Source organism: Canis lupus (genome assembly GCF_048164855.1).
Source record: "Canis lupus baileyi chromosome 16 unlocalized genomic scaffold, mCanLup2.hap1 SUPER_16_unloc_1, whole genome shotgun sequence".
NCBI classification, from domain to species: Eukaryota; Metazoa; Chordata; class Mammalia; order Carnivora; family Canidae; genus Canis; species Canis lupus.
The window spans coordinates 321,655-340,539 of record NW_027326424.1 but is presented as its reverse complement, the minus strand read 5'-3'; the positions used below and the strand labels follow the sequence as shown (position 1 = coordinate 340,539).

The following is an 18,885-nucleotide window of genomic DNA, read 5'->3' as shown; positions in this document are numbered from 1 at the left end:
ACAAGAAATAACGTATGGGCTATATGTCTAGCACATCTTATGCATTCATTAAAGGAGAGTTGCCATTATTTATTTTCATTGTTATTTTTGTGACTGTCAGTATTAACCAGGTTAAAGCTACATTTCTACGGATAGAACAATACTGATTTCTATCATCAAAGTGACATATGTCAGAGAGAGAAACATTTCTGATCTGAGACACTGAAAGATCATCCCATGGCTTTTCTAGGTGATATGGGCTAACTCCATCTGTTTGATGTAATTCCAACCAAAAAAGGGAGCCTAACATTAATTATTCACTTAAAATACTTGACTATTCGTGGACAATGTTACAGGTCAGTAGAGCTTCATGTACACAAACTTTACATAAATATGGCCTGAAACTAAAAGGAATGTATAGTTCTAAGTTTAAGTCTAAAGGAGAAGCGATGAAGAAAACGAGTAGTAGAAGTAAATTGAGGACTCTTCTAAAACCTTTATTTACCTAGCGAGAATAATTCATTTCAGTAAAACATAAGGAGTTAAAGATTGGTAGGCTTTTTTTTTTTTTTTTAAGATTTTATTTATTCATAGAGACAGAGACACAGGCAGAGGAAGAAGCAGACTCCATACAGGAAGCCTGACATGGGACTCAATCCTGGATCTCCAAGATCACACCCCGGGCTTCATTAAACCTCTATGCCACCAGGGCTGCCCAAGATTGGTAGGCTTGATGCTTAAATGCATGCAGAATATTTTTTAAAAATACGATTTTTTTAATAACCACAGAGCCACATAAGTGGAGTTGTACATGATTTCCAGAAATGAAAGAAATAAGAAACTTGTAGTAGGTAGAAACTAATAATGCCACTTTTAAAGAGGTACAAGTAAAATAATGATCATGTACGTACATGTTGCTGAGAAATGTATTTATGCTTCTATTGGTGCTATTACACTCAGATAGCATAGCAGCTAAGAACATGCTTCTGGATCGATATTTCCTATAAATAAATCCCAGTTTCTGGGCAAATTACTTAACAGTAGTGTGCCTCAGTGTCCTATTCTATGAAATAGTACCTAACCCGTAAAATCTGTTAGGAGAAATAACTGAACTAGTACACATAATGAAGTTAAAGAGTTTCTAGAACATGGTTAGCATCCACAAGAGGTTAATTTTTACATTATTTATTATCGGTATTATCAGCATTTTTATGTAATGGAATAAAAGTACCTCAGTAAGCTTTTCTCACTTTCTAAATGCACCTCATCGATTGTACTATTTATGCTCTGAATTGACATCTGATGTTAATTAGTATTATAGGCTCTTAGTTGATACAGGGCGGTAACTAAAATTTAAGCAAGAATTTTCTCAATATTGTTTAAAGTGTCTTACATCTGGTAAACATGTATGGGAAGAAAAAAGGCAGGATAAAGACCCTATGCTAGAAAAAAACGTGACAAAGTTCAAAAGATGAAGATCTGAGTGAATATGTATGGGAAGGAGGCAATGTGAACCCTAAAGTTTCTATTGGATATTCTAATAAAGGATGAAGGACCAATTTCTGGTTTGGGGCTGTTTTCTCCATCTTTGAACACTGGGCAAAGAGCCGCCTAATTTACATATGTCTCATCTCCCATAAGGGACAGAGAAGTCCAGCCAGGCTTACAGAGCCACTGCAAGCATCTGTTGGCATTTGTGGCATCTATTGACTATCCAGACATCCCAGAGTTGGCCTGGGTAGTTGTTCTCTACCGTCCTCAGGCTGAGAGGTCCAGGGACAGACATACTGTTAGGGCTGCTTAAGAAGAGTGCAAACCAATCCATGTACCTTGGGACCCCTCCTGCCTAGCCCAAACTCACAAACAAACCAAACCCAATTCCTTATGTCTAATATATGAATTGAAAGGAATGGTGCTTTCTACATTTACTATGACGCCCAATTAAATAAATTTCTAATTTACAAATAAATGTATGTCAAGAATACTTCATTTGATTTGCCTTATACAGAGTAGAAATGCAATAGAAACCAACGATTCAGGCCCAACCAAGGGCAAATATTTTATGTTTTTAGCTGTAAGGTATTAATCAGTAACAAACTCTGTAACTGCTTTTTGATCTCCAACTTTGTTTTTTTGTGATTACTGCTTCCACTTGGCTGAATCATTTTGCTTCTCATATCAAAGATAGCTAAGAAAACTATGTACTACCAACTTAATTCAAAATCCATTACATAATGAAAAATAAATATTTTGACAAAGGTATTTCAGAATCAGAACAGAAAAGGTATCTAATTGCTTGAAAATTACCTATAGACCTATAAATTGCTTTCCTCTCATATACATTTACTTAGTTCTTCACCTTCTGAACCGCATCACATTTTTTTCCGGCACAGGGTCTTTAGTAAGCAAGTTACATTATGTACAATAGTGATCTTTAGCATTTATATACAGAAATTGGTGATTGGTAGGAACAGAGCATAAGTTTTTCACCATTGCATTTATGGAGGAGGCTGTCCTCCTCTGAGAAATCAAGATGAAATCACTTTTTAAGGTTTTACACACTGATTGGAATAGATTAGATTTTGGTCTCCCTATGTTTGAGGAAAAACATTTTTGTAATTAATAATAATATATTAAATAATAATAGTATATTTCCTACAACTATTTTGATGTCTCTATTTTTAATTATCATTGTACAGTTTCTATAGTGACGTAGTATTTTAATTTTCATGCTCTATTATTTTTATCAACATTTCATAAGCTTATTTCTTAACCTTCCTTATTCATAATTATGAATTATGTGGGGCAGCCCCCGTGGTGCAGCAGTTTAGCTCCACCTGCAGCCTGGGGTGTGATCCTGGAGACCCAGGGTCGAGTCCCACATCGGGCTCCCTGAATGGGGCCTGCTTCTCCGCCTCTCTCTCTCTCTCTCTCTCTGTCTCTACGAATAAATAAATAAAATCTTAAAAAAATAATATGTATGAGAAGTTCATGTGTTAACATTTTTTTCAAGAGCTTTTCAGTTCTTAGATTTTCAATGCCTACTAGTATGCTGTTATTAAAAAATAAATAACTAATAAAACTTTGGAAATTTACTCCAAGCTTAGAGGCTATAAGAATGCCATAGTTAGGGCAGCCTGGGTGGCTCAGCAGTTTAGCGCTGCCTTCAGCCCGGGGCGTGATCCTGGAGACCCGGGATCAAGTCCCACGTCGGGCTCCTTGCATGGAGCCTGTTTCTATCTCTGCCTCTCTCTCTCTCTCTCTCTCTCTCTTTCTGTGTGTCTCATGAATAAATAAATAAAATCTTTTAAAAAAGTATATAAAAAAAGAATGCCATAGTTTTGCTTTAACATTTAATCATAAGTAATGTAAGGAAAAAAAACTAATTTTATAATTATAATAAAATTTGGCACTCAGTTAGTAATAAGCACAAGAAAATAGCAAAGCCATACCCTTGTGCAAACACACTTTATATCTGCCTGCTCTTCTTTATATATGTGATATGATAGATCATAAATAAAAAAGATAACAAGCCTTTTCCTTGTTCAAGGGTAGGTGCCTTTACGAAGTCAATGTCTAAAGATGCTTTCTCCACATTGCCAGATTAGATAGTAAGGGTGGAGAGAAAAATATACAGACATGGTGTAGCTCTAGTCATTTTGAGTACAGTGTTCATTGAAGTTGTTAACTAAATCACATGAAACAACCTCTTTTTCCAGAACAGTGAGTATAGTAAGATTTCTAAGGATAGATTTTACCTAATTTTAATTAGCAAAGATCCCAGAACTTTATACAATCATATTCATGACTTGTAATATTTTCTAAAATGTAGAAATAGTTCATTAGATTTCTATTAATACTGTGTATATGAAACAAAAAACCGAGGAACATAAACTAATTGGTTTATATGTCGAAATTAAAACTAATAAAAGGGATACAAGAATTATGTCCTTTCCATTTGATATTAGAATCCTCTCTCTCTGAGGTTAACTATAATCAATCATACATATAAATATGTACATATGTTAAATGACTAACCTGGTGTTACTACTACTCCATTTCCATTGACCACAGGCCTCTCTTCCTCTTCTTCCTCGGCAGGCTCTATACTGGCTTTCTCCATGTTGCTCACTGATTTATTCCTCTTCCGTTTTCCTTCAGCACTTGGAGTGGCTCCCGGAAGTATCTGGTCTGTTACATTTAATAATAATGGTGCTGGTTCTGCTGGAGGCTTTGGCGTGCCGTAGTAATTGTCTGCAAATGATACCAAAACTTCAGGGAGTTAGATATTTCTCTTACTGTGTGTACAGTCTGTAAAAAATAGAAATTATATTGATAAATGTATATCCTGTTTCTTGCACATACGTGTATTTTACATGCATACAGATATATGGCTTTGTCTCCTTTCACATTTTTATATGCATCTTTATTTGTTGCTTTTACTATATTGGGCTTTAATGCTTAAATAAAGATACAGATTTATCTTCATTTTCACCTTTTGCCAAACCAAAATATAGTCTTATGTATTAGTCTCATATTGTTCAAAGCTATTTCAAAAATATTTTTAAAATTTGATATGCCTGATTATAACCTTTTTAAAAATAATTATGTCTGATTGAGGGTGCAGATAACTTTTTTTTTTAAAGATTTATTTATTATTTGAAAAAGAGAGAGAGAGAGTATGGGCAGGGGGAAGGGCAGAGGGAGAGGCAGAGAAACAGAGGCTGTACTGATCATGGAGCCAGATGGGCAAGTCTTGATCTCAGGAACTGAAGATCGTGACCTGAGCTGAAACCAAGAGTCAGATGCTTAACTGACTGAGCCTCCCAGAGGCAATTCGTAGTTTTTTTTTTTTAAAGCATATCTCACAACAGTCTGGAAAGGCAAAGTATATTGTGCTTTTTCTGTAGCTTTCAAAAGGCTTTGACTGTTTTCCTTGATGTCCACAGTGACCTGCCCAGAGGGGTATCACCAGGCCAGTTCAGTGGTTCTCATGGCTGCTGACTGTGGGCCTACTGCCCTAATCATAGCTCTCATGATCTGAGCTATGGAATATCTGTTCCTCCCATCAGTCTGTGAGACCTCTTAACAGGGGAGATGAATTCTTATTTCTCTCTGTAATAACAGCCTGACACATAGTAGCCACGGAATCAATGCTTACCAAGTGAGCATCTTTATATATTTAAGGAAATTATTTATAGTTTAAGATTTTGATTGGTAAAGAACATCGTGGTGTTTTGTAAATATATTTAATATGCTACTGGTGGAAGGAAAACTTATGCAAACAAAATAAAAACTGCCTTTAAAGTTGTGCCCTCAATTCTAACAAGTCAGACTATTCAATCCAAAGATAAAATAGATAATTATCTCATTATAGCTATTGAATATGAAGATCCTACCATGCTCTAGACAGTTGTGTCCACAGAGCTGCAATGAGAAATGTGATAATATTATTATGAAATTAAAATGGCCAAAGACAATTTTTAGAAAGCTATCGCAATGTCAATTAAATAATTTCTGAAGGCTTATTGTTTACATTTGGAAAGTGAGTTTATATTACCTAGTTATGTTGCTACCTACTGATAAAAGCACAGCACATTATTATTTATAGGATGTTAAAGAAAAAAAAGCTTACTGTTACCACATTTGAGAAAGTCAATAAACATTTTTCACAGATGGATTTTAAGTCAATGACTGCTCTTAGATCTAGCATTTTACAGTACTCAGTTCCAAATACGTTTATCTAAACACTCATCTCTACCTGCATATTTCTATTGCATCATCACACATTTTTACAACCTCTACCTCCATTCACATCGCTAACCACTGGTGGGTGGGGAGAAGCCTCAATGTAATAAGAGCGTATAATAATTGGAAATGTTTTGGGAAGAGTACTGCAATAAAACTAGTAAAGTTATTACTGTTTTAAAGAGAAAATCTAGCAACTACCATAAAGCATAAATTCAATATATGTGAGCATATCTGGAAAACTCCTTACCTGGCTTAGCACTTTATGTTTTCCAAAAAAGTTTCCATGTATATTGAATAGTTTATATTATGCCTCAAAAAAAAAAAAAACATCTGAAAGAGTCAAAGACAATATTGTCCTATGGAACGTGGGAAAACTGAATCTCAGTGAGACCAACCAACATACCTGAGGGCAGAGCTGGATAAGACATAAATACAGGTCATCTGATTCTTTGCCTAGCGCCATGTACACTTCGTTCACAAGCCTGACCCTCAATTCACCGAAGACCTACTAGGTGAATCTAGGTTGGAACATGTGTGATGTTTCTTGTTGGCACCAACATGGGCTGTTTTCATGGGCTTCAGCTCTGGATTCCTTCATTTACTTTGGGGCTATGCTTATCCTATCCTGAAGTTGTGATAACAACCCTAGAAATGCTTGGATTTGAGGCTTGTAATTGTCCCAAGATGCAGACTGAAATAGGAACATGTGTGGGAGGGAGGAGAGTAAGAAGAGGCAATGCCCTGGATTTGTAATTGGGAAGCTATTTGGAGACCGGCTCTGCAGGGTGCGGGGATGTCTACAGCCAAGGCTAAGGACAGACTGCTTTGCACCCTAGGCTCCAAATAACTTTACACATTCCTATGTCCATGCATTTCTTAAGCCTTTCCCCCTACAGATACACACTCCCTTCTCCTTTTCTCTTGAAATGCCATCCTTCCTCTGCTGGGAGCTCTTCACTTCAGCAAATGCAGGCCTGGAAGACTCTAGTCCAAGCCTCTTATTTTACAGCTGAGGAAATGGCATCTAGAGGATTTTTACTTGCCTAAGTACATACAAAATCAGAGTCTGGTCTCTTAACTCAGTTGTGTATGTCTTGCCGTCTCTAGTGAATTGCCAGTTTGTACACCCATCTTTCCTTTTACAATTAGTTTACATCTCCATATGTACTTTATTTTTTAAAAAAGATTTAGTTATTTATTCATGAGAGAAAGAGAGAGGCAGAGACACAGGCAGAGGGAGAAGCAGGCCCCACGCGGGGAGCCCAATGTGGGACTCGATCCTGGATCCCGGGATCATGCCCTGGGCTAAAGGCAGATGCTCAACCGCTGAGCCACCCAGGCATCCTCCATATGTACGTTATCTGTCCTGCCAGGACAACACGATTGGAAGTTCTCCAAAGAAAGCTACTTGATATGATACATCCTTGCATCTGCCTTTAGGGAGCTGCACAGCCTTCTGGTCATAGCATAATGAGATGGAATGCTAGCAAATGGCCATCTTCCTTCGAAAGCAATTTCAGAGGGAAGGAATTTCTTAGATATCCCCTCCCCCATCTCACATGAAACTATTCCCTTGTCTTTTGTGTCTTTAGCCCCATAGCCAAGTGATATTGTTATGAAATAAGAGTTTCCCAGGGCTTGCCTGCCCTGCCAGCAAACCCTCACTTCACCACTTTGAAACCACGCACAGATGTTGGGTTCTGAAAGCCAGAGATAAAATTAGAGGGGCATTTCTATTTGGAAATACTTACTAAAAACTCAGTTATGGCTATACAGATATGGGAAAAAAGTTTACTAACTATAGCCCTCTATGAAAAAGAGCATTAGTAGGTTTTTTTTTTCCTCTTAAAAATTATTCACATAGCTCAGAGCTGATTTCAGGGCATTCAGAGAGGTACACTTGTTATTTATTGCTTATGATAAAAACAATTGAACATGCATATGTAAGAAAAGGATTTCAAACTTTTAGCTCAAATCTCATTGTCTCCGTAACATCTCTGATTCTGGCAATTCTAAGGGGTCTCTTTCCAATGAACTTTTCTAAAACTTTACTAAAACTCTTAAGATTTTCCTTAAAAAAAAAAAAAAAGTTTGTTGGTAGGTGACTAAATTCTCCTACTTAAATATGAATTATGTGGGGGTTCTATTCTTATTTATCTGAGTATCTTCTACAAGATCATGGTAAACATGGCATATCCTTAACATGGGTCTGTTGAATATACTAATAAAATAATTACTTTGAATCTGCAATTATTTGTGTTATAAAGTCGGCATGAAATAAATGGAGTATAAGAGGTTTTTGGTCTAAATATATTTCTGAATTACCACATAAGGCCAACCAGAGAGAATATGCAAAGAGACAAACATTAATTTAAAAATAAATATGGGTATCAGGTCAGCTAAGTGGGCCAAAGCAGTGTGTAGATATCATCTGGTTCATTTGTGATCAAAACTTGTGGTAGCAAGAAAGGAAAGTACTGAGTTTTTATTTTGAATTCAAGTATTTCTGCTTTCCTCAGCATTATTGTGGTGTGTGTGTATGTGTGTGTGTACTTTCCAGATCTACCCTCTTAGCAACTTTCAAGTACATAATACAGTACTGCTAACTATAATAACCATACTCTATATTGTATATTAGATTTTTAGAACTTACTCATTTTATAAGTAAACGTTTATAATTTTCGATCATCTTCAATAATTTCTCCAAACTCCCTGCCCCTGGCAACTAACCAATCTACTTGTTTCTATTTAATCTTTTTTTATTTCACCTGTAAATGAGATCATATAGTACTTGTCTCTTTGTGTCTGACTTATTTCACTCAGTATAACGCCCTCAGAATACATCTATGTTGTCAAACATGCAGATTTCCTTCTTTTTATGGCTGAACAATATTCTATTGTGTGTATGTGTGTATATACACCACATTCTCCTTATCCATCCATCCTTTGATGGTCATTTATGCTGTTTTCACATTTTGCTTATTGTAAATAATGATACAACAAACACGAATTGCAAATATCCCTTCAAGATAGTGACTTTATTTCCTTCAGATAAATACCCAGAGGTAGAACTGCTAAGATGGTATGGTAGCTCTACTTTTAGTTTTTTTTGAGAAACTTCCATACTGTTCTCCACAGTGGCTGCACCAGTTTACATTCCCTCCAACAGTGCAAGAGGGTTCCCTTTTCTCCACATCCTTTCCAGCACTTATTCTCTCTTGCCTTTTTGATAAGCTTATCTAACAGGTGTTCAGTGATATCTCATTATGATTTTGATTTGCATTTCCTTGGTGATTAGTGATACTGAGCACCTTTTCATGTATTCATTGACCATTCGTATATCTTCTTTGAAAAAAATGTCTGTTCAAGTTCTTTACTCATTTTTTAATTGTTGTTGTTACTGTTGTTATTTTGCTATTGAGTTGTATGAATTCCTTATATATTTCGGATATATTTAATCAGAATATGATTTACAGATATTTTCTCTCATTCAGTAGGTTGCTTTTGTTGATGGTTTCCTTCGTTGTGCAGAAGTCTTTTAGTATGATGTAGTCTCACTTGTTTATTTTTTACTTTTGTTGCTTGTGGTCTTGGTGTCATACCCAAATAATTATCATCAATGTCAAAAAATCAAATAAAGAAATCAAGACTAATGTCAAGGAGCTCTTCCCTCTTTTCTTGTAAGAGTTTTATGTTTTCAGGTCCTTCAAATATTTCTTCAACATCACTTACGATGATAACATCTTCCCTAAAAAATTTACAATTGCCAAGGAGAAGAATGGCTCCTGGTGGCTCAATGGTTGAGCATCTATCTTCGGTTCAGGGCGTGATCCTGAGGTCCAGGATCTAGTCCCACATCCAGGCTCCCGCAGATATCTTGCTTCTCCCTTTGCCTATGCCTCTGCTTCTCTCTCTCTCTCTGTCTCTGTCTCTGTCTCTTATGAATAAATAAATAAAATCTTAAAAAAAAACAAAGAGAAGAATGAATTTTAAAGCTCACTTTTATTTTTTAAAGATTTATTTATTTATTTGAGAGAGAGAGCGAGCACTTGCATGAACAGGGAAGGGGCAGAAGTAGAGAGAGAGAGAGAGAATCCCAGACAGACTCCTTGCTAAGCAGAGAGCCCAACACTGGACTCCATCCCATGACCCTGAGATCATGACTTGAGCCAAAATCAAAAGTCGAATGCCCCACTGACTGAGCCACTCACTTTTAAAGTAATTTTTTAAAGTTACACTTTTAGCAAACACAAAACAGTGAAAGTGGTTGCTATAAATTCTGCAAGATGTTAGAAACATTGAAATCAACCTAAAGCCCTCTTCCAGGAGGTCAAAGTGTAGCTCTGTGATAATTTACAACTTTTCTTCCTTCACTGACTTTTCGGGTCCTATTATCACCAAGAGGACATATGAGAAGATTATCACCTCACAACTGTGCCAGTAACTGTAATAGTCCCAGCTGTGACTTGGTTTCAATAACTACCCAGTTGGCCCACTTGAAGGTATCATACAGTGCTTCTGCTGCTATTTTAACAATGGATCTTCTAGAACACTTTTCTTCTCCGCAAAGCCTTACAGTCAACACACCGAGTTGACTTTAAAGTGTCATTCATTTAATAATCAAGGTCATGTGCAGGGTGCTCTTACGCAGCCATTTAAATATACATAATGCTAATTTTAAATTCCCAGGACCCAGTTCCATTTTAGCAACTTAACAGAATGTGCTGTGTTCTCTGATAATAGAGGGACTACTTCTGTAAGTGTCCCTAAGTTATTACAGGAAATATATTCATGATTACAATTCTGCTTTTAGGACATTGCAATCTAAGTGGAACAAAAACCAAAACCAAAGAAGTAGTGGTTGGATCCAGGAGAGAGAAATGGCTTTTATTTAGTTTGTTTTCAGTTGTAAGATTTACAGGTATCTTTTGGAGTTTCTTCCCTCTACTTCTAGTTTGACTTTTGTATTAGGGAGTTTATTATCTGACTAATTTAATAAATTCTTCACATTCCAGAAAGAAAAAGGAAAAGAGAAGGGGATTAGTAATAGGTGTCTTAGTTCAGAAAATATTTGTTTTTTAGAAGTAATGGTGTTTCCTATACTGCTATGGGGCTTATTTAAAGTAGTTACTGACTTTTTAAACATAGATATCTGTGAACATAATAACTAAACATGGTATCAAATAATTTCCCATGATGATGCTCAATAGTATTAGGTTCAGCTTAAGCTGAACCTGCTAAAAGGGAATCCACTAGGTAGAAAAGTACCTGAGGATCAGTTTAAATGCTACATCCCTCTCACACTGAATCTTTGTACTGATGCATCACTCTGTGCCTCAATTTCTTCATCCACAAAACATATGTGCTTCGGGGATCCCTGGGTGGCTCAGCGGTTTAGCACCTGCCTTTGGCCAGGGCATGATCCTGGAGACCCAGGATTGAGTCCCACGTTGGGCTCCCTGCATGGAGCCTGCTTCTCCCTCTGCCTGTGTCTCTGCCTCTCTCTCTCTCTCTCTGTGTGTCTCTCATGAATAAATAAATAAAATCTTAAAAAAAAATATGTGCTTCATGCTTACTGTCACATCCAGTTTGAGAAATGTTTAGTTTTAATAACACTGATGTGAGGAAACTTGGAGAGATTATAAATATAATTCTTACATATATATACATGTATACAAACACACATAGAATTTGCCACCTACAGTCACCTCTGAGCTATTTCAGTAATATTGAAAAACAGAGTACAAAGAAGAAAATGGAACAAGAGTGATAAGAAAATAGGGATCTACATAGAACAGTAAATAAGAAATGAGTAATGATATCTACTTGTAAGTAAAAGGAACTATTCATCCAGTTTGCAGCTTGAAGGATGGAAGAAGAGAGATGGTACGTGCCACTCTCCACACAAAGTGGGGGTAAACAGGAGAATTCTGAAAGGAAGAAAAGGAAGTATAGCTTTGGGAGACAGGAAGAAAGAAAATGAAGATTAATATTAATGATTGAACTTGGGATATAGTACAGAAATACGGAAGTCAGCAAACTGAATTGGAAGGGAATAGGAAGGCAAATTAGTTTTCAACATCTTAAGGTTGAAGTGACAGCAGGATACCCAGGCACAGATGTCCAACTGACATTTGTACAGTTGAGAGTGAAGTTCAAGATAGAGGTGAGAGTCACAGATTGGTTTTGGGGAGTATTTTGGAGGTGATAATTGAAGCCATGAACGTGTACAGGGTTTCCAAGGGAGAATGAATAAAATGGCATGGAAAAATGCCAAATGTGATGTGAACACTTACATGGTCATGTTCTAAAATAATTTGTGATTCAAGTTTTAATCTAGATATTTTTTCAGACAAAAATTTCTAAGAGTATGAAAAACAATATATACAAAATTCTTTGGCAGTTTCAGGAGAAAGGTGTTCTAGAAATCACTTCTTTCTTCCTATGTCAACATCAACAATGATATACAACCAGAAATTCTTCTGGGGTTTCAGACATAGACAGAATGTTTGAGTTCTTGTTCTTCCATTTGATAGCCTTTGTCTGCTATCCTGATAGTGTGCTCCTAACAATTCCACCACCGTCCTGCTCCTTATAAGGCTGGAGTATCTACTGAGAGGGTCAGGCACTGCCGTCTAGGAGAATGAGAGAGGGAGCTGCCGAAGCATAATGTACAGCCTTTGTGGTTGGTGGAGCGAGGGCTCAGGACGAAGATCTTGTATTTATGAAGATACGAGTTTCTCAGGCATCACACACTCAGCTGTTCCAGGGAAAGACAGAGGAGGCAAATAGTAGCATCAATTCAAGGTTGGGGATCTTGGACAGGTGCAACAGAAAAATAGAAAAGCAAGACTGAGACAGGGGTTCACAGAGGGGTAACAAAAGGCTCAGCTGGGAAGTAGTAGTGATGTGTGTAAAACTTTTGGAAGAGGTGAAGGAAAATCAAAGGGTTAGTGACAGAAGAGACAAGCAGAGAAACTAGGACGTTTCTGGGATCAAGAGATGAAGGTCTCTAAGAGATGAGAGATGACATGTGCTAGGAGGGAGGTCGTAAGAGAAATGGATTCATGTTTAGATGTCTGGAATTCTAACAAGTTCAAGGTCCTGAGCAGGTGAGGGAGTAGCTGAAATTGAATGGCCCATGAGACTAGATTATTAGCTGGGTCACTTATATGAATGTTGAAATCTAGGTTAGCATGAAGGAAGCCTGCAGTTCTGGCTCCAAAGTCTTTAATGAATAAAGGGAATGATCAGGAGGCAGGCGACTATGGCAGGTAGGGTCAGTGACAAGATGAAGTATAGAGCTGAGAAGATTCTAGATCAAGATGGAACAGCAATGTCTAGAAGACGTGGCAGGGATACAGAAGACCAGCTCATCCTCCCCCTGGGATAGGGACCACACGGTTTGAGGGAATGGGCAGTTGTCTCTTGGAATGACTACGGAAGCAGCAGCCTTCTCGGGGGGGATATTCGGATTTCAATCAAGGGAGGAGACAAAGAGATCACTATATTAATTATTAACTAAGAAATAAATATTTTGGAGAGAGCAAGAAGGTTGCAGGGGATAGTTTAACGTAGGAGCAAAGAAACTTAGAAAAGGACATGGACGTAGGTGAGAGACTAGAAGAAAAGGATGCGGGTGGGGGTAGCACTTGGGGATGAGGATAGCAGACCCCAGAGCTGAGAGGCAGGCTGCCTCTAATGTCACTAGTCTCAGGACACACCTGCTCCCTTCTCTGGAAAGTGATGATGGCTATGATGAGGTCTGTAAAAGATTGGCACGGGCTCTCTTAGGTAAGTGCCACCAGGGGTTTCACTGAGGGGAAACAGGAGACCTGGTCCAAAAGTGACAGTGAGAGACATAAAGGTACCCTCTGTTACTGAGAGTTGCACATACACATCCAACTGTGTTCCTAATACATAAACAACAACAACAACAAAAAATCAATCACCATGAAGGTGCTATTTAAAAGGAGTTCTATCTCAGGCAGCCCAGGTGGCCCAGTGGTTTAGTGCCGCCTTCAGTCCAGGGCGTGATCCTGGAGACCCAGGATCGAGTCCCACGCCATGCATGGAACCTGCTTCTCCCTCTGCCTGTGTCTCTGTCTCTCTCTCTCTGTGTCTCTCATGAATGAATAAATACAATCTTTAAAAAAAATAAAAGGAGTTCTATCTCTATTATTTTTCCTGTTTTGTTCATTTATGTTCCTTCTTCCTTCATGTTCTATTCCTGATGTGTCTCTCTGTAGCGGACTCAATGTGGCACAGATGTCCCATACACTGCAGTGAAAAGGAAATGGTTTCCTTAGCAACAATAACCACACAAAAGACTGAAGAATTTTCTTTGCTACTCATGTGACGTTTTAACAGTTTAAGGAATCCAAACAGTAGAAAAGAATAATAAACATCCGATTGGAACATATTGCAATGGGGATACGTAGAATGAATGTAAAAAGGCATTTACTATTTATAAACAGTTGATGGAGTGATTTTAAGTGACCTGAACTTTAGCATCAATGTTTGATTTTTTTTTTTCTCAGCAAAACAGGTAAAATCACACCATATCTAGCTAAGCAGTCTGAAATATATTCTTTCAGGATAATTTCACTGTCACCTGAATCTGATAATCATAAACAAATAAGTGTTTGATCCATTACACAATAATGTCCTGAGCAATAATGGGATGTATGTCAGAGAGAGCTTTTGAAGAAAGATTTTGTTGTTCAAAGAGCACTTCTATGAACTTATCGGTCCTAACCACTCCCCTAGAAGGGATTCTTAGAATTTATAATGCCTCCAGGCTTCTGCTACCAAATTTTTGCTTTTCAGTTTTCTGTTTTAGCAGCTCTAAAGTAAAGTTTAGAATCATCAGAATTGCATCTGAAAATACACCCACTTTCCTCCAGCTCTCTTTTTCGGTAAGTTTTTTTTTTTTTTTTCCAATGATCATTTGTTTAGAATTTCTTGCCAGAATGTTTACCTGCTGACAATATGGTAGTAGTGTATTAAGACTGTGGGCAAGAAAATGAGAGAGTCTGCAAATATGTGCAATTATTAGAATTTGGTAGGAATGTTTTTAAGTTGTATTTAAAGTCAAAATGTCCTGTTAAGACATCCTGGCAAGAGGATGGGGAGTATAATACACAGTTTTCATAATTTGACGGAGGAAAAGTTCAAAGATAATTGCTAAGCATGCAAGACAATTACTAGTTTAGGGAGAAATTTCATTTGGGTTCTGAAGGGACTGCTGCCAGGAGACCATCCACGCTCTGTTCAAGCCTCTGTGAAGCCACGTGGGGATCACACACCTCCCTGAGCCTGGCCACTGTGACAATTAGTGGAGTCTCCTCAAGCATTTGGCCATTAGGTTTATGATGCAAAGCAACATTGATTCTAGGATTATGAGTTTTGAAAAACTAGGAGCATGAAAAAACGATAAACTAGAGCCACTCAAGAGAGTCAGGAAATGAGCCAGAGCTGAGGACTTGAATAAAAATTAACTTGGTGCCATATGACCTCAGCCATCCACGGCCATGTTTTAAGTTCCCGGGCAGATGGCTTTTCTTAGAGGCAACTCTAAAAGCTGTGATAAATTCTGTTGGTAGAAGTAGTAAGTGCCCCTTCAAAGACAAAATGCCCACATTCCTTTTCAGGTCACACCTTTCAAATCAAACTACCCATGCCCATGTCGAATCTGATCTCCACAGATGTAGTCACTGGAAAGAAAGTGTGTAAACTTGATACAATGACCAAGATTATAGTTAAAATAGTAAGCAGTAGTGCATTAAATCCACGGTTTCTCACCACAAATACAGTACTTGAGACTGCAAACAAGTCTAAGTCTATAAGACACAAATTCAATTTAATTCATAGCACTTGGGGGTTGAAATTACATGTCAAAGTAATATGTTAATACGTGGTGAGGTTTTTTTTTTTTAATTGGCAACATTTAAATTAGCAGAACATAATTCGTATGATAAAAAGGAAACTACAATTTTTTTGTCAAATTTTGTAGATACGGGAGATATATTACCTCTAAAAGATCACCACCAAATATGCTATACATAAGCCAGGGGAGTTGGGCTGAGTTGCTGCAGAAGGACACTGCATACTTGCTGGTCATCTAACCAGACGCTCTTCTAAGAAGAGACTAAGCTCAGGAAAACTAGCTCTGTTGTGGCGGCTGGGTGGCTCAGTCAGTTGAGCATCCAACTCTTGGTTTGTCTCAGGTCATGATCTCAGGGGCACGATCTCAGGGTCATGACATCTTGGCCTGCGTTGGGGGCTCTGTTCTCAGTGCGTGATCTGCTGAAGATTCTCTCTCTCCCTCTCCCTCTGCCCTACACCTGCTCACACAGTCTCTCTCCCAAAATCAATCAATCAATCTTTAAAAAAAAAGAAAAGACTAGCTTTGTTTTCACTCTGCCCAATATTTCAATATTATAGGAATTAACCCTATTAATCTATGGGCCTGAATCAATTCTGAAAATCAACATCTTACATTTCACATGTATTAAAATATAAGGGGAAAGTTTTGCTCTGGATCAACTTACATTAGAACAACTAAATACTTGGAAGTTTTGTGATGATGACAAGAACTTTAAGTCTGCCTAAGGATGCAGTTATTTAACAACTTTAATGCTGATACAGTTTCATTTACCAAAGGAATCTGGCTCACTTTTTTTCAGTTCTTTGAAGTAAACATATCCTTTGATATGGGATTTTTAATATAAGCAATTAGGAATAATGGTCCTTATTGTCATTAAAAGCCCTAAGGCTATCTCCACTTTTGTAAGGGAACACAACTCAAAACACAACTCAAAAATATGTTATCCTTTGTCTACACAATTTTTACCATTCAGTTAAATCAGTGACAGCACAGACTGCTGTCGTTTATCTTGGAGTTCCAATTATAATGCTAATACTAACCCAGGGCAAGTTACCTCAAGCCTTTGGCCCCCTTTTCTTCAAGCATAAAATGGTTGTGGCAATACTTAACCTGCAGTATTGGTGTAATCGCTAAATGAAAAATTAATAACGTAAGAGCTCCCAAAATAGGTGCCCCACACTACGTTCTTAATAGCTACTCTTCCAGGTTATTTCCAGATGTTTATTTTCTTACACTGCATCATTAAAACATTTAGCAGAAAGATTTAAACATCTGTTTTTCAGTCTATTTTCTTGTCACAGACAACACGGCCTTACTGTTGGCCTTCTTTCAGAAATTCCTCATATTTTCTCATTTTTTCAGCTGATGTCACTAACAATCTACTTTTTTCCTAGTCCTGCAAGACTGTTAGTGACAGAGAAGCACCATTTAGTACTACTCAATTTTGCATTAAGAAAAATTGAAAATGACAAATTAGTTTACTTTTTCATTCAGTCAAAAAACATTTAGGAAGCAGCTGAGTGCCCTAAAACAGTATGGCTTTGGCATCCCGGGCTGCCAATATTAGCTCTGCGGCACAGCCAGATCATTACACCTCCCGGAGCCTTGGTTTAGTCATCTGTAAAATGAGGATAGTGCTTGGCTGGGCAGTGCTGAGAACACCCGGCAAGGGAGGTGATTCCAGGATGGGACATCAGGCTGAGAGTGAGCTGACACGTGGGATGGCCCTTCAAGGATAAGGAACATTTAGAAAGTCAGAGATGTGGGAGGAGTCCCCTGATGAAATCAGTAGGAATTGTCCTTTGATGTCCCACTTGTGGTTCTGTGAGCAAAGGCTTGGAGGTAGGAAAGTTGAGAGCATGTTCTGGAAGTGGTGAAGGGTGAAGACCAATGTTTTTGGGCATACAAGGTGAAGAGAGAATGGAGAGAAAGCGCGCTGGAATATCAAGCAGAGGACAGGATGGATCCTGTCCTGACTTTGTTCTTTTCTTTTTTCTTTTTTTTTTTGCTCCAGAGTGGGAGAAAAGGCATGGGAGCTAAATGACATAAAGGTATGAAAAGTCTAAACAAGATTGATCCTAACCTAGTAATGGTAGTTTCACAGGTGAGAGAAAACTAACAAGGTTTTCCAGTCAGGATGACAGAAAGGAGAGTACTATTATCAACAGCCAGAGTAGATAAAAGGAGGATAATAAAAATTGAAGGGATTTGTCCTGTAGGTACACCTAGAGGTCAGGAGAGAGGAGACTCCCAAATTAGCAAGCTATATATAACAGAATCCACGCAATATATAATACCGCACTCGGAACACCTGAAGACTTTAATGAGAAGTTTCAGATAACATATCTTCACCATCTTTTTGATAATTTAAATGACACAGTTGATTTTAAAAGTTTTTTTCATTGATAATCAATCATACATGAGTCTACTATTTGCAACATCAGGGCCTAGAAAAATTTATGCAGTCAAGCAAAAGAAGCTTAAAAATAAGGTGTAATGACTGAACCCCAAGGCTGAGATTTAATGCTACTTCTGTCATAGGTTTCTTGTGTTAGATATGGAAAGTAACCAACTATTGTTCTGAGGCCACTTCTCCTTTTTACAAGATGAATTGAAGAAGTTTGACGTAATATGAAACATACAGTTAATACTACTGAAATAAAATTGATATAAAAATGAGAAAACATGTAGTTCACAAAAACAAAGGTTTTTCCACTACCCTCCTTTATTCCGGCATTTCAAATAATTTGCTCCTTTGAAAAAGTAAATTCAGAATTGATAGACAACCCTATCAAGTTTTTATTTTCTGCATTGTTCTTCTATGTCCCCTTTTATTTACCATCTCAGAAGAGTGAAATATCAAACAGACTCTTGAATATCAAAATGCCAATGGAATTGTTTTATTCTAGGTAATGAGTGAATGCTACACAGAAAGAGGTACAGCCACGTTATCCAAATGACTTGACAGTCTCAGTAGGGGTGCCTGAGTGGCTCAGGTGATTAAGCATCCCACTCTTGATTTTGGCTCAGGTCATGATCTCAGGGTCATGAGATCGAGCCCCACATTGGGCTCTGTGTTCAGTGTGGAGTCTGCTTGAGATTCTCTTGCTCTCTCTGTCCCTTCTCCCCCCTTGTGTTCCTCTCTCTCTCTCTTTCTCTCTCTCAAAAGCTGAGAAGAAAGGGGGGAAAAGTCTCAGTAACAACAAACAGTCCATCAATAGAAACCAACCACAATGCATGCCAAATGAGTTGCTTACATTTTTCCT

At 37.7% G+C, this 18,885-nt stretch overlaps 1 protein-coding gene across 25 annotated transcripts in view; it reads right to left on the bottom strand.

The window, feature by feature from the left end:
- The window catches only part of LOC140629517 (membrane-associated guanylate kinase, WW and PDZ domain-containing protein 2-like), a 316,400-nt gene that overhangs the window by 236,609 nt on the left and 60,906 nt on the right, over positions 1-18,885 (bottom strand). For all 25 annotated transcript variants that reach the window (XR_012027371.1, XR_012027360.1, XR_012027359.1 and 22 more), the window contains exon 2: positions 4,018-4,233. Coding sequence is in view for 5 of the 25 variants with exons in the window: in XM_072819031.1 (XP_072675132.1) it covers positions 4,018-4,233 (216 nt within the window). In the remaining 20 variants the exon portion in view is untranslated. The remainder of the gene's footprint in view (positions 1-4,017; positions 4,234-18,885) is intronic.